Source organism: Nipponia nippon, unplaced genomic scaffold (genome assembly GCF_047370975.1).
Source record: "Nipponia nippon isolate SJK-2023a ecotype South Korea unplaced genomic scaffold, ASM4737097v1 scaffold_4, whole genome shotgun sequence".
In the NCBI taxonomy this organism is placed as follows: domain Eukaryota; kingdom Metazoa; phylum Chordata; class Aves; order Pelecaniformes; family Threskiornithidae; genus Nipponia; species Nipponia nippon.
In genome coordinates, this window is record NW_028262358.1 from 23,548,125 (window position 1) to 23,563,358 (window position 15,234).

The following is a 15,234-nucleotide window of genomic DNA, read 5'->3' on the forward strand; positions in this document are numbered from 1 at the left end:
GTAAGCATGTAAAAGTCCTAAGGAATTGTTCGGGTGTCCTTTTCCATGAGATATACAGTGGGAGAAATAATAAGAGTATGATTAAAAAAGAAAGCTGAATACTTTGCTATGACTTTCATTCTTCCTTTTGAAGAGTATATTTGATTGACAAATATGATCAGTTATGGTTGAATTGAAAAAAAAATTTGAAAAAGAATAAGCATAATACTAGTTATATACTTAGATCTTGTAGAGATTTGCAGTCACTGTCTTAAAATTGGAAATTGGCTCTATTGTACAACAGTGGATCCTTCATAAAGCAAGTTTTATGAGCCCTTCTAACCTTGCTATAAATTAAGCTTGCATTAAGTTGTTTCTTACTCTTTCTTGCCAAATTCTAGGTGGTGGAAGTAAATAATAATAATGGTTATGACAAACAGTATGAATTTTTAATTCAGTGTCTCTTCTGTTTTCCTCTACATTTAATCACATTAATTAATTTACTTATAAATTAGTTGAGAGAAGGACTCTCTCCCATCTTCCCATCTCTCACTTTTACTTTAAAAAAATTTTTACTTGCTACTTCTGAAAAATATATTGTGGTAGTATCCAGAAACTTAGTTAAACTTTTAGATCATTTCTAAAAGATTATAATCAAAAAATGTCATACCAAGTCCTTTACTGCTCTACAGTAGCATAGGCAATATGACATTAGGAGAGCCAGGATGTTTAACATTCATGTATAGATTCTTGATAATTATGAATTTCTCTGCTATGACAAAAACAACATATTCTATAGTGATCAATCCTGCTCAGCAGAAATTAATTTCTTTACTGGAGATGTACTTATTTACCCACTATAGTCTTTTCTTGGACATTAGTTTCATGCACAATTTCTGATGGCCAAAGATCTGTTGTAGCCTGAGTGCTTATCATTTACTGCAACTATAAACTGGGTCCTGAAGAAGTGCTTTGACCTTCTGCAGGAGTCCAGGCTTAAACTTGTTTCCTATCTTCCTGTTACGTTCTTTGAGTGGAGTCGTTCATTGCGCTCAAGAGTGACATTGCTGGGAAATGGTCTCCTCTATTTATGCACAGGATGGGCACTGTACTGCGCAGACAACTGCAGTATGAGATAATACATGCTGCCTCACTAATAACTTCAAGCTATTCAGTCTCTGTGGTGGCTCAGTTCAGAGCCTCTCTGGAATAAAGTGCCAACAGCATGGTTTTTTATGATGCGAATGTATGTTAACTGGAGACTGATATCACTTCACTGTCCACTTGAGATTTATCTCACTGAGGACCAGAGGCTAAACTTGAACAAGGGTTTGAGCAGTAAAATTCTAATGTTTTCAATTTGTTTAGTTCCTCTGCTATTTGGATATGAGCTCACAGTGCAACACTGCTGCGAAGAGAGAGAATACCACCCTAGGGGTGTATATATAAAGCTATCTCTTGTAAGACAAAATAAATAATAAGGCCTTGGGTGATATGACATGTTACAATACAATTTTGGGCTCTTTATTATAAAGCAGGACATCAGAAAGTTGTTGGACAGCAGAAAAGATTTGGTAACTGAGAACACGACTAGGAAGAAACTGATTGAACTGGAGAGAGAGGGAAGGTGGCTGAGAAGTCTGTGCAACTACTGCGTGTTGGAGTAATGGTTGAAATTCTTCTGTTGAAGTTGTGCAATAATAATTAATAGTAACCAGCTGAGAGAGACAGAAACTCCTATCAATGGCCCTATTTTAGGATTGATGTTCAAAGATAGGTACTTGCAGTTGACAAGTGCCAGTTAATACTGTGTTACCATGTCATTTGCAGCACTCATACATGTTGCTACATTTTTAATCAACTGTACTACTCGGGGTGGGGGGGGAAGCAGAACAATTTGTGTGAAAAACCCAGTAAAATGTCCATTAATAATCAGGTAACAATAGAAAATAATTTTGGAAAATTAGGTAATTATATTTCTTACTGGTATTCTGTTACTTGAATTGTCTTCTGATCAGACATATAGAAAAGAAACTACTAAGAATGGAAGAAGTCCATATTTAGCAAACTAGATTATGCAAGTGGTACAGCATCATTCAAAAAAATGTGCTTAAAAGCTCTTTTGTTTGAAATTTTAGGTGAGGCTATGAATAATGGGTAAATTCTTCAATGACCAGATTAGAGGTGTGTAAACTCTATCTAACTGTATTTATCAGTAATCTGTTAGAGGCTTGCATAGATGGAGATTGCTTGTGAGGGCAATAGAATGAAAGATAGCATAGTAGAAGCATACTAAATATACTGTGGGGAAGGTGAAATTAATGCTCTAGTTCATAATTGGAAATAATACAGGAACAGAAGGATGGGATTCAGAATGAAAGATTTTTTTATAGCAGATAAGTAAATTCCTTTTATCACTGTATTAGTTTTTATAAAAGTATTTGTGTAGGATGCAAGCTATATGTTGAGGAGGAGTAAAATATAAATTTTACATAGACCTGGGAATACTCATCAAATGTAGGTTTTTTCTAAGAAACATCCTCATGTTTCAAGGGTTAAGCCAACCACTGGTTGAGAAAGATTAAAAGACTGACTTAAGAAAAATATGTGCATTTCTTACATTTTGCAACTGGCCATTGTCAGAGGTGAGATCCCAGACTAGAATGGATAAATGTCTGATCTTGCGTGTTATTTTTTGTTTCTACTGCTTGTGGTGCATTCATTAGTACCTCTCATGTCCTTGGGTCTTTACTTTCCCCACAGACACGTTAATGTACTCCCCCTGTTTTGCATTTCCTCTGTCTAAAATAAAGTCTGAAGAGAGAGAATAAAAAATTGGAGTTGGCAACTGGAGGATGAATAATAGCTTTACAAAGTGCCAATGAGAAGATTTAGAAGCTCAGCTCTGCAGGAGGACTGTACTGCTTTATTTGAGTTGATGTGCCTGTTACCTAAGGTTTAGTTCTGTTGTTTCATCCCCTATTATACACAAGTTAATAATAATAATCTTACTGTATTCACTTTTTGCATATTGTCTATTTTCAAAATCCCTTTCTTTTCCAGGTTTTTATTTTTCTCCATCCAGTGTCACTGGCTGTCTGCCATGCCTGTGCCACACAGCTGGTTCAGTGAATCAGATCTGTGATAAACTAACTGGCCAATGTAATTGCCAAGATGCCTCTGTAACGGGACAGACATGTGAACGTTGCAAAGAACTTTATTTTGGATTTGACTCTGTCACAGGGAGGTGAGTGTTTCTTTTTTACAGGTTGCTTATAACCTCCTTCTTACATTTTTCTCATAGTAGCTCATTCAAAGGTTTAGTGACAATGGAAAGATGTGCTCTAGTTACATTAATCCTTCTTTGAATTCATGGGTGCAGTCTGATTTGTGTGTGCTACGTTATACAACCCTCTGTGCTCCCATGAGCTGAAGGAAATCAAAGTTTTGCCACAGACTTAAGTAAAACAACATGAAAACTTTATAAAGCTAATGCCATCTAATGTTATAGCTATTTGGCAATTGTTTCTCTAGATTTCCTCTGCATCTTCAGTAAGATGTGTTGGTTTCCGAGGTGTTAATCATTGACTATTAAAATACAGGTAATGTGCTATTCTTATAACCAGGGAATGCTTTTGAAGATTTCAGGAAGATATTTTAATGGGAAAAAAATGTGAAAAATTAGGTATCCCTGTCTTTCCAAATTTCTTTTAGCAGCAGCAGCAGTTGAAATATCTACAGCACCTTTCCTCTTAAAAATCTGTTTTTCTGAAGCAGTGTATTCTTTTTCAGCATTTAGTTATGTGCTACAGGGTAAATTGTTTATCTAATGTAGCCTGAGGCCTCTAGGTACACTGAAAGTATATAGATATATTCCCTAGAATGTAAGGGGAAAAACGTATATAGAGGTAGTACATTGTTATTCCAACTATTGCTCTATCTTTGTTTCCCAGGATCATCTTTCTTGCTTAATCCTCACAATCTCAATTTCCTTTTAAATATTGTCCAGAAAGATTGCACAGCTCTAATGCTATCATATTTTCATGCAGACTGATGGTGTTAAATTGTTTTGTTAAATTTAATATTTTTGCCTTTTTAAAAAAAAAAAACAACCCACAGACAGAAGCAAAATCTGTACAACATTCCCCTCCCCGTGTTCCTTTCCCCCAGCTAGTGTGGGGGAGACATGCTTTTAGGCGGTGATTATCAGTGTCGTCTTGCATATACTTGACATTATTCTGCAGATTTTTCACTTTAACTTTTATGTTACTGTCACTCATTAGGAGATTTTAAAAATTATTTTTCACTGGTGCGGGTCACAGAGGCATCTGCTAATGGCCATAAAGTAATCTGTAGGAAAAAGGACTTCCTATTTTCACTTCCTGTCATTTCTAATGATAAGGAATAAAATCTGTGTAATATTAAAGTTCCCTTTTAAATATATTTTCCTTATTATTAATGGTCTTTTTTTTTAGTTACTTGGAATAGATTTCAGGCCCCCCGCCCCCGCCTCAGTTGTAGCAGGTGATGTAGAGGTTTATGTCTATGTTAAGCAATAGCTCTCCTCAACTAGATATTGGCCTCCAATTATTTGCATTTTGAGCTGTCTTCTGAAATTCAAAATGTGGAAATGCTTAGAATTATCTAGATCCAGATCGTGTAAAGATAGAAAGTTTTTACAGTTCTGGAATTTGAATCAGAGTTGGCTTTAATGCCTTAATACTACTTAATCCTCGTGACAGTATTGAAGACTGCTGCTGTAGTACATTAACATGATTAACTTGTGTTGCATATGCTTGGCTTCCTTTTAGTTAGCATCGACTCAGGCAGCGTACCTCTGTTCCTCAGGCAGAAACGTTTATCCACTGAAAATGATAATCCAGGTCCTTATTTGTTAATCTATTTTAATCCATTTCTTTAACTGTTAATATCTTCTTAAAAAGAGTAATGTGCTTTTTCTTTCTTTGTAAAGTTGCAAAGTCATTTGAACTATCCTTGCTCCAAGTCTCTTTTAAGGGCTGCGTGGTTACAGATCGAGAAGGATATGAGCTGTCTGTTGTGGCAAAGACATATCTGTCTTGGCACAATAGCAGAAAGACACAAAAATAGTAACACACAGAGACTGTGAGGCTTTAAAATTCTCCCACTCTCAGAGGAATGTATATGTGAGCTGATTTACTCTCTGATATTTTTGAGACAAAACAGGAACTCCATATTTCTTAATGTATTTCAGGTTACGAAGCAGGAAAATTTCCTCGGCAATTAAAGAATTGGAGATACTGGATGTTTGCAGTGGTCTGAACAGATCTGTAATGGTTGTGGGCATTGGTACACATTTGAAATGCTTTACCTCTGTATTGTTTACTATAATGAACTGGTCAATGAACATCACAAATTGTTTATCTATATATATATATCTTGACAGATTACTGTTTATGAAATCCATTTAGCAAGTGAGGTTTTCCCATAAGGATGAAAAATGAAGATTTTAAACAGATTGCTGGAGAGGCTCTAACTGCACCTAGAGAGTCAATGTAATAAAGGTTTCTCTATATTAATATTACAAAAACCATTTATCCTCACAAAATCAATATTGCAATTCGTCTTGGCCTGACATTGCTCTTTCCACGTTTTAAAAGTCTGTTTTCCTTGATTATATATAATTCTGTTTTAATAAAACTCAAATATATCTGACTCAGAGTATCTTGAAGAAGTAGCATTAAACAGGAATGCTGAAAATATTTCTTACATGATTAAAAGTTTCAAACAATTAGTTATTTTTTTAAAAATCCCTAATTGACTGAATCCTTAGTCGTGACTGAAAAGCATAAACTATGCATAACAACAAAGCCAGTTCTAGTGTTCTACAGTGTAAGAAAATGATGCATGTGATTACACACATATAATGTGTAATCCTGTGGAATAGAATACAATAACATGTATGCTGTTGTTTGCAGGATCTGGAACCTAATTCAGTATAGGTGGAGGTAGGGAGCCTACATTTTTCATAGAAGAAAATGCAACTATTTCAAGCAGAAAGAAGCAGCCCCACCCTGCCAGGCACTGAAAACTGTTACTGTGACTGTACGTGTATGTGCGTTTCATTGTCTCGTGTGTGAATGATAATGAAAACTGGAATACTCAGGGGCTCCTTATTCATAAGAGGTGCAGTAATATACAGGAGAGTAAGAGAAACTTGACTTTTACTGTTTACCTACTGAGACACTTTTGTTAACAGCCCCCCCAAACTATATGTACTAAATATCATAATGTAATGAAATTATGAAGTAATAAAGTACTGTCTTACTGAGCAAATAATTCTGTCTTCATTTTTTTCTTTAACTAAATCATTTTTTCAGTCATGACATTTAAACAGTCTAAACAAAACCTCTATTTGAAGGGGGATTTGGATGTACTGTCTACAGATGAAAAGACTTAATACAGTTTGAAAAAAATTGCCCTTTTCTTTTCACTATAAAAGAGAGCAAACTACAGTATAGTGGTCTCCAAGAGAGAGTGTATTTTATTTATTCCCAAAAGGATATTAGTCCATAAAACAAATTTGCAGCTTATTTTGCAGCTTTAGCTTTTATCAGCCTCTTTAAGGGTGTTGAATGATTACCCAGGAGATCACACAGCACGAGCTGCTGTGGAGTAAAGAAACTCTAATACAGAGAGCTCTGTGATGGGCAGAAAATGTATGTGAAGAGTTTTCTTAAACTTGTTTAAAAATCTGTCACATTTAATGTCTATTTCACTGATTATTGACCTGAATTTTAGTGCCCTAATGTGAAAACAGTTTCCACCCTCCCCTCCTCTCTCCCTTGCCTTAAAAATCCGATACCTAAAACATACTGAACTCACTTTTATTTCTGTCTTCGTGTAGATAGGAAGAGATAGACCAAGGTGATGGTGATGACTGGAAAAATGGCAAAGTAACTTGTGTAAAGGCACCACCACCTATTTCCTTGGATCTGGTGAAACTGGCCAAGGGGAAAGATCAGCCAAATATAAATCAACAACTCTTGTCTAGTCTTAGGGTTAGCAGAGCAAAGGGGACGTGGCATGACTGTCTCTCCCTTGGACTTCTTCAAGGTCTTTTTGCTGCTTCATCATCTTGGGACCTGGCATCTGGAGTAATTTAAGATTCCCTCTAGGCTGATGTTGCTTATGCCTGAGAATGGGACTTTTCCAGCTCAGGTCAAGGGGAATGATGTGTAGATTTCCCAGTATGTTTTAGCTGTGCTGTACAGTCCCACATTTCTCCCAGTCCATGTTTTTTCAAAATTCTTAGTCTGCAGCAATTAAAATATAGTGAAATTAGAATCTAAAGTACGAAGTTTTATTTGCCATTGTTGACTTTGTTACGACCAATAATGGCAGTCTGTATTGAAATGGGTAGCATAACAATATTTGCAGTAAGGAAAAATTGCTGTGCTTAACTTCTGAGATGCTCCGAGTCTTTCAATATTTGCATAATCTGACATTGGTACTCCTGCTATAAATGAGTGCCAGTGGGGAAATAGTATATCCAGTGAAAAACAAGTTGATCGTGAGAGTTTTTACATGCAAAAGCCAAAGCATAAATTAATCCTAAAAGTACTCTACTGATGCCAGAGAGATTTACAGAATTGAAATGTGGCATTTGTGTGATACCAATGCTTTTAATTTTTTTGTTCTTTTTAATTAAAAAATAATTTAATTTACACATTTAATTGAATATTCTTTTTAGTTGTTTTCAATTTTGTCCATCAGGCTGCAAAGAAAATGTGCTTTCTGTTGTAATGTTCATATTTCTGCTAGTTTGTTTCCTTTCATTGTTTTAATCTGAGGGTTTTTCCTCCCAATTTTTGTCTACATTCATTCTCCTTTATTCATAGCATGTTATTTTTTTCAACTCCAAGTTGCCTTTGTGGACAAGAAATTATTAATTGATTTCTTTTTCAACAAAAGCCTGGTTTCCTTTAAGTTGGAAGGTTGCATATTTTGTGCAGAAACCTATGAAACTTGTTACACATGTTCCACTGAACAGCTCTGCAAGAAAGGTTGTGTGAGTAAGCGTTGTAGGACTGAGTGCATAATGTGGTTATTACCAAACATTATTATCCTTTTTGTGTATGGATCAATATATGTAAAAGCTCTTTAATTCTAAGCAGTTTTTATCTAAATTAGAATATTATTCTGACATTGAGATTTTAATGTTTATTTTTATAATGGGCACCTTTTTTGTAAGTTACTGGGGTTTTTTTATCAGGCTAATAGATTTTTCTACCGTGTCTCAGGCTACTGAACTGTTTATGATTTTTTAATTATGTTACCCAAGAATCTTTTAAACAAAACCCTACTGTGCTTAACTGGAGCGTTAATGTGTTTTGCTCACTTCCTTGGTTTGTTTTTGTTTATAGATGTCAGCGCTGTAATTGTCATCCTGCAGGAGCCATTAATGGGACTTGTCATCTTGTTACTGGACAGTGTGTTTGTAAACAATTTGTAACTGGCTTGAAATGTGACAACTGTGTTCCTGATGCTAGTAATTTGGATGTCCACAACCTATTTGGCTGCAGTAAAAGTAAGTGGATGTTAGGTCTTAAAAGCATGTCTTTCAAATTAATGTTTTTTTATTGATTTAGTGAGTATTAAATTAGGTCAGCAGTACTAAAACTGGCTTTGGCTTCCCACCACCCCACCTTATTTCTGGTCCCTGAAGTTTGGGTGATTATCAGTGTGAGTACCTTAGGAGTGTTTTCCAGAGAGATGTACAGAATCCTTCATGTCATACACGCAGCTTACGCTTGCAGCCTAACCCAGGGGAGAAGTAATGGCCCACAGTTCCCTTGCACTCCCCATCATGTTCTTTGTAGTGACCAGTGCAGAGTTCACCTTTTAGTCACAGGAATGCAGCAGTATTTGTACAACTTACAGCTTAGCCCCCTTTCCTGCCATTGACAGGAGGCAGAAAACCTGTCTTGAGAAGGTCTGAAGAACAGAAGGTCTGTTGAAGACTTGCTCCTGGTGATTAATTCAAAATCTGCTCCTCAGTGTAACGTAGCTTTGCCTTTCTCCTCCTGGGGCTTTTTTTTCAGTCAGTTTGGGAAAATATGTGATGTGGTGTAACAGTCCTAAATCAATGTGTGTGAGGTGGGACTAGGGCTATGTTGATGGTCCAATCATGAGTTGTAATGAAACACATTGCAATGGAACATCTGCACTTCCACCCTTGCAATAAGTCTGAATATGAAGAGATGGTGCAATTTCAGCCTTTGTTTGTGTCATAAGTAGTCTAAATTAAATGTTCAGATTTTCTCACCAGTGCACAGTCTCTAAGCTGGCAGGGATTTTTAAAGAAGGAGAGGAAAAATATTACGTGTAATAAGAAAATTAAATTTTTAAGCTGCCTTCAGTTCAATGTTCAGAAACTGGCTTTGAGGACATCATACCATGCAATGCCACACTGTGTGGGTAGGCCCTCAGCTAATTCTGAAGAAGTTGCGTTACATTTCTGTGACACAACTTACTGCTGTACACAGTTAACACACCAGTCTTGGAAGTCATGTAACCAGTTACTGAGGTACTCTGCAGATGCTAATTGGTGATTTCTGTCAGCAGGCCTAATTAATAATGGCCAGACTGGCCCTACTGTGAGAGTTAGCTCAGGTAGCCATGTGTAATGCAACAACAGGGTCAGACATCCCCAGGTGACCTCTGGAGTACGTTTCTGAATCATTTGTATATTTTGCATGGGTATATTTATATGACATTCTTCATTGGAATGTGCCCACACTGTATAAATTTGCAAGCAGAGATGTACATGCACGAAAAGTTCATTTACAAGGACAGACAGCTCTCACTTTGATTCCAGTTTGTATTTCATTGCAAATCGATTTAAATGTCAAACAATATGCATTGCAGAATGCACAGTGCTATAAATGGGATAGAACGAAGAGACTGATTTGTTTGCAAAGATGATTTTTTTTCTCCAAGTTTAGAAGTGCTTAGATACAGTTTTGCTTTGTTTTTCCTCATACTCTTCTGTAGAAGGCATAGTATCTATTCATTGTGCAGATAGTTGATTGGCTTGTTGTTTCTTTAAAAAATGTAGGATGTTTCGACTGAATGTATAATAATAATAATACATGGCACTTTTATGATGCTGTTCATCTTCAAAGTGCTTTGCAAACATAAACCAACCTACTTATTTATGTTGGGATATACATTGGATAAAGGTCAATGGCAATTCAACTATAAAATTGATTAATAATAATATGACATAGATAAATAATATCATAGATTTTAGTTAGAAAAAAATACATCAGGCAGTATTCTAAATGACAAGCGGAGTCCTCTTCTGGACATAAATGATATAGCAATTGCAGTCCTTTGGTTATTTGTACCAAAATATTTTAACTTGTTGCACAGATATGGAGCTTTGCCTAGCTTGATATTTGTGGTTATTTTCATTGCAGAACAGTATTTTGTGACACATACCCTTACTGGTTATATGTCTTTGCCAAGGGAAGCAAACCTAAGTTGCTGTCACTGTCCAACTAACATTCTTTAAGCAAAAGACCTATTTTCATTTTTTTCTGACCAACAATATCTTAGATGCTTCATAAAAAACCTGAAATACAGTACTTTGCTTACACATCTAAAATGCAAAACAGCAAACACATGGGAGCAATATGCAATAGTGTGAGACGGAGAATGGAGAATGAAGGTTATGCCAGTAAATTTCTGATTGCTCAGGTCTTATAAGCATGTATTACATAGAGAGAAACTTTCAAAAATGCCAAAGGGATTTAGGAGTACTTATTTCCTTTGATTCTCAAACTTTATTCCTGTAGACACTTTAACATACATTTGCTTCCTAACTCAGCTGAACTTAAAAACTCTAGATTTGGCAGCAAAACAACAAATGTTTTCTAATGGGAGATGATGATTATGTTCAATCCAATGAATTCTAGAAATATTTTCTGCTATTTCTTGGCTGAGAGACTGCAGTAGGAGCAGGGCTTTTCGTTATCTCGCTCTAAATAAAGAGCTTCAACTCACATTTTAGATTTGTATTAAAAACCCATACGCAATGTGACCCACTGATGTTGGCATAAGTCTCTACGTCTATCACTGGTGTGGCTTGAGATCCTCATGTTGCTTTCTGTCTGCAAGCTCGCTCTTTGCTTCTTGTCTCCTGTTAGCTTGGATGAACAGATTTTGATAATTAACTTTCTGTGAATTGTGTATATTAAGCAAATATCCATGTAATGGAGATGATAGTTTATAAACAGAAGGAGAAAAAAATTAATGGAAAGCCACATGTTTCTAATGTTAATATTTTCCTATAATGCTTAATGTAAGGGATAAAAGCTTATTGGGTGGTTCTGGATCCAGCTCCTGGTAGCTTACTCCCTGTGCTGATTTCTGTATTGCCCTTGGCTATTCTCATTCCTGGAGCAAAATGTTTTCCTCTAGAGCCATGCTCTCCTGGTTTTCCCTCCCTTGGTAAAGAGGGTAGGGAATGGCACAGTCTGCCTTTAAGTCAAGCTATAGCAATTACTAGCTGCCAAAACAGACCAGTCTTTTTCTGTGCTACATATACTGAGGGTCAGAGAGGGTATACTGAGGGCCAGAGTAGTGCTTTCCTTAGTACAACAGGGTGGCTGGAGATCTCATAGCAGGGTATGGACTCATGCTCTGACTTGAATAATAACATAAATATAGAATAAATAATATAAATAATAACATAATAATATAAATAATAACGTAAATATAGAATCATAGAATCATTTAGGTTGGAAAAGACCTTTAGGATCATCGAGTCCAATCATAAAACTGTATGTGTATGTGGACATGTGTGTATGTATGTATATGTGCATATCTATGCATATAAAGTTTAATAGCCATTATCTTAGAATAATAGTAATAGAGTAAAAGAGTAATAGCCATTATCTTAGAAAGGACCATGATCATACAGGTGGATTACAGAAGAGACATGGGAGGGACTTTGACTGCTCTTTCTGAAAATGTGAGACTTTTGGCTTGTGAACTTCGGGTTTGCTTTTCTCTTTGTTGATACTAGTGCAATTAAGTAGCACGTTTTCCAAAGATAATGGAGGTGATAGCAGAGTAGTATTTTGCTAAATAAGAATCTCAAACTAATTTCTTAAAATGTTAGACACCTTGCTCTCATTGATTTAAATTTAATTGGAAACAAATGGAAGGAAATTGCCTAAATAACCTTCAAAATTTGCCTCTTCATGTTTTTTGTTATTTAATTAAGTAGGCTTATTGTAACACTTCAGTAAAACTTGTAGTTAGTTGGACTTTCCAGTTCTGTTGTAATAGAGGAAGTTATGCCTGGCCTATCCTAAAATGGAATGAATCCTCTGGAAAAATAAATTATAATTGAATTATAGACTTCGGTAATATGACCAGAGAAACGTGTTCCCGTTTTATAGAGGTCTTGAAATACATTAAAAAAAAAAAAAACAAAACAAGAAAGTGTTTGGAAAACTGTGGTGTACTTACTTTAATTGGGGGGGGGGGGGGCGGAATGGGGGATTAAGTTTGTCATTTGTTTAAATGTATAAATTTGTTTCATGTACTTGGATAAAAAGCTTTGTTGGAGAGCATTTGGATGGATCAGTTTAGTCTATTAATGTCTTGCCTGAGTGACTGTATGTTTACTTGATGGTTTTTCTTTGAAGAAGATTTAGCAGTTTCTTTGCATTTTTATTTAAATTTGTGTGATTATTGATTACCTACATTTTTACATTCTCTGTTTTTGTGTATGTGTTAGCTCCGTTCCAGCAACCTCCTCCTACAGGAGAAGTTCTCAATTCCTCTGTTATCAGTCTTTGGTGGAGTTCCCCCGACTCTCCAAATTCTAACAGGCTTACTTACCAGCTGTATAGGGATGAGGCTGAAATTTATACAACTGAAGACTACTACCCTTATAGTGAGTATTTATAGGAAGATGACATCAGAGATTTTGTGTTTGTGTGTGTGTACATATCTGTATATATGTGCAATTTTTCTTAATTATTTCTTGTTTTTGTCATTATCATTTGCTGTGATTTTGAATGCATTATTCTGTTTCCCTTTGGCGAGTTACTGTTCTATGTTATTAATTTTGTTTGAAAGAAATGAATACTTCAGTCTAAAACCTGGCAAACTCAGTCACCCAAAATAGTTGATGATTTTTTACTTTTTAATCTGAAAAACTTTAATTGACTCACCAAAAACATTCCCTGCAAATATACATAGGCTCCAAAATCTAAAAGAGGCAAAGTCACAGAGAAAGAATTGGGGTGAATGGAAGAGACCATAATGTGCTTAAACTCACTTTTTTCATCTTCCTGGTTTTAAACTGTTAACAGATTAGGAAAGCTTTTTGTGGTCTCTAACTTTTAGCACCTTCTGTTAAGCTATCAGTGTAGCTCCTGATTTGCCTTTAGCAGCACCACTTCTCTCATGCTGAGGCTTGCAAAGGGACCCTCAGAAGGCAGTCCTTAAGGATTCGGCACTGTCCTAGCTGGAAGGGCCATTTTATGCTACTATTGATCCTCTTATCAAAGAAAAGGAGATGCATTTGGATACTGTTTTTTAAGTATATATGGCACACAAGTGGTTTTTAAGAAAACAGGTGTTGTGTAATGCCACTAAGGTCTGATTTCTGTTCTAGCAGCTTCTTTAGTTTGTTGCATTTCCATACCAATGCAGCATTAATATTTTGCAGAAGTTGAGTCTTTCTAATTATTGGCATGTACCCTGGAGGAAAAAAAAAAAAGACTTATTCAGTGGAAGTACAGATCCTTTGGACTGCACCTAACATTATTACGTTCTGGTGCGTGCTGCTGTGTTACAGTTGATTGATTACTCTGAGGTTTATGTTGTGAATTTGGGCACTCCACAGTACATACCATGAGGAAAGGTACGCGACCCCATGTAAGCATGGGATTAAGTGATTGAGAGGAGAGAAAGAAACATTACAAAAAAGCTGAGAGTGCTAATAGAAGATATTCCGATTCCTTAATTTGGTTTAAAAGCCTACCTTTAGTAAAAATATGAATTAATTTCAAAAGAAAAGCTATTAGACTTTTGTTGTCATAAATTTGTGCTCTGTAATGTACTTGAACCTGAGTGCATTGTTGAGGAAGTTATTTCGTGACTGTACCTACACACTTGGTAGAGTGTGAAAAATTCTGAATGTATTTAGCTGTATAATGAGACATTAGCATGTTTTTATTTAACAAAACATTATTTTGTAAAAACATAGATTTGGTTTCAAAAGACATTTTTGACATTTCCTGCAATCCCCCTAATTAATGTTGTGAAATCATCTACTGGTGTTTGAATATCAAGAATACGTTGTTAATGCTGTCAGAACTTTGGATAATGTTACTTTTTTCTCAGTATAGTGTGGAATTTGTAATGCTTATGAAATACTCCAAGAGTGCAACTGGATGAACATTATCTTATGACTAAATGAGAGTTTTATAGAAACATTGAACTTCCCAAGGAAAATTAAGAATAATCTTCTAAATCGGCCTGGTGATCTGGCTGATAGTATTGCAGGCTGCCCAATTAAAACAATGTTTTCCTAACTGCTCTGGGAAACCAGAGGCTCAGGAGATATGAATCCTTGTCTTGAGGATAAAATGAAATACTTGCTCTAAAATGTGAAAAAACAAAAAAACAAAGGTTACTTGCTATTCTAACTCCAAATCATGTTGGTTCCAATTATTTATAAATGTAGCTAAATACATGGTGGAGTTGTCCGCCTGAGGAATGTAGAACCTTCTACCTTTTGGCCTTATCCAATTTTATCTCGCTTATATTCCTATTGAAATAAAGTTACCATCTGGTGATCAGGTGTTCATCAACACTGAATGAACTTTCTCATAATGTTGAGATAGTGCTGGTTACTTTTCTGGCAGACAATATCATCATTCTGGGTGATCTGCCTCTTCCAATTCCTGTACTTGAAAAGGGGAAAGTAATGTGCTTGCTGTCAACATTAGACCTGGGGCCCTAGAGTCTGGGTTGGCCCTAGAGTCCGGGTCCTTTCCAGAGGCTGGTTTTTGTGGGTGGGTTGGTTGTAGAGCTAGGGTAGTGTTGGTGCAGTTGTTTCTAGAGCAGGTATGAATTCTGGAGTTGGTGGTTTGGTAGGAAGGTGGCTCTAGATTGGGTTCTAGCTCACCTGTTGGTTCCAGAGCGGGTTCTGGCTTGCTTGTTGGCTCTAGCTCACCTTCTAGCACA

At 36.0% G+C, this 15,234-nt stretch overlaps 1 protein-coding gene across 1 annotated transcript in view; it reads left to right on the forward strand.

Annotated features, from left to right (window-relative positions):
* The window catches only part of USH2A (usherin), a 391,921-nt gene that overhangs the window by 74,204 nt on the left and 302,483 nt on the right, over positions 1-15,234 (forward strand). The window contains exons 13-15 of the mRNA XM_087774988.1: positions 3,043-3,226; positions 8,385-8,548; positions 12,773-12,931. Coding sequence (XP_087631114.1) covers positions 3,043-3,226; positions 8,385-8,548; positions 12,773-12,931 — 507 coding nt within the window. The remainder of the gene's footprint in view (positions 1-3,042; positions 3,227-8,384; positions 8,549-12,772; positions 12,932-15,234) is intronic.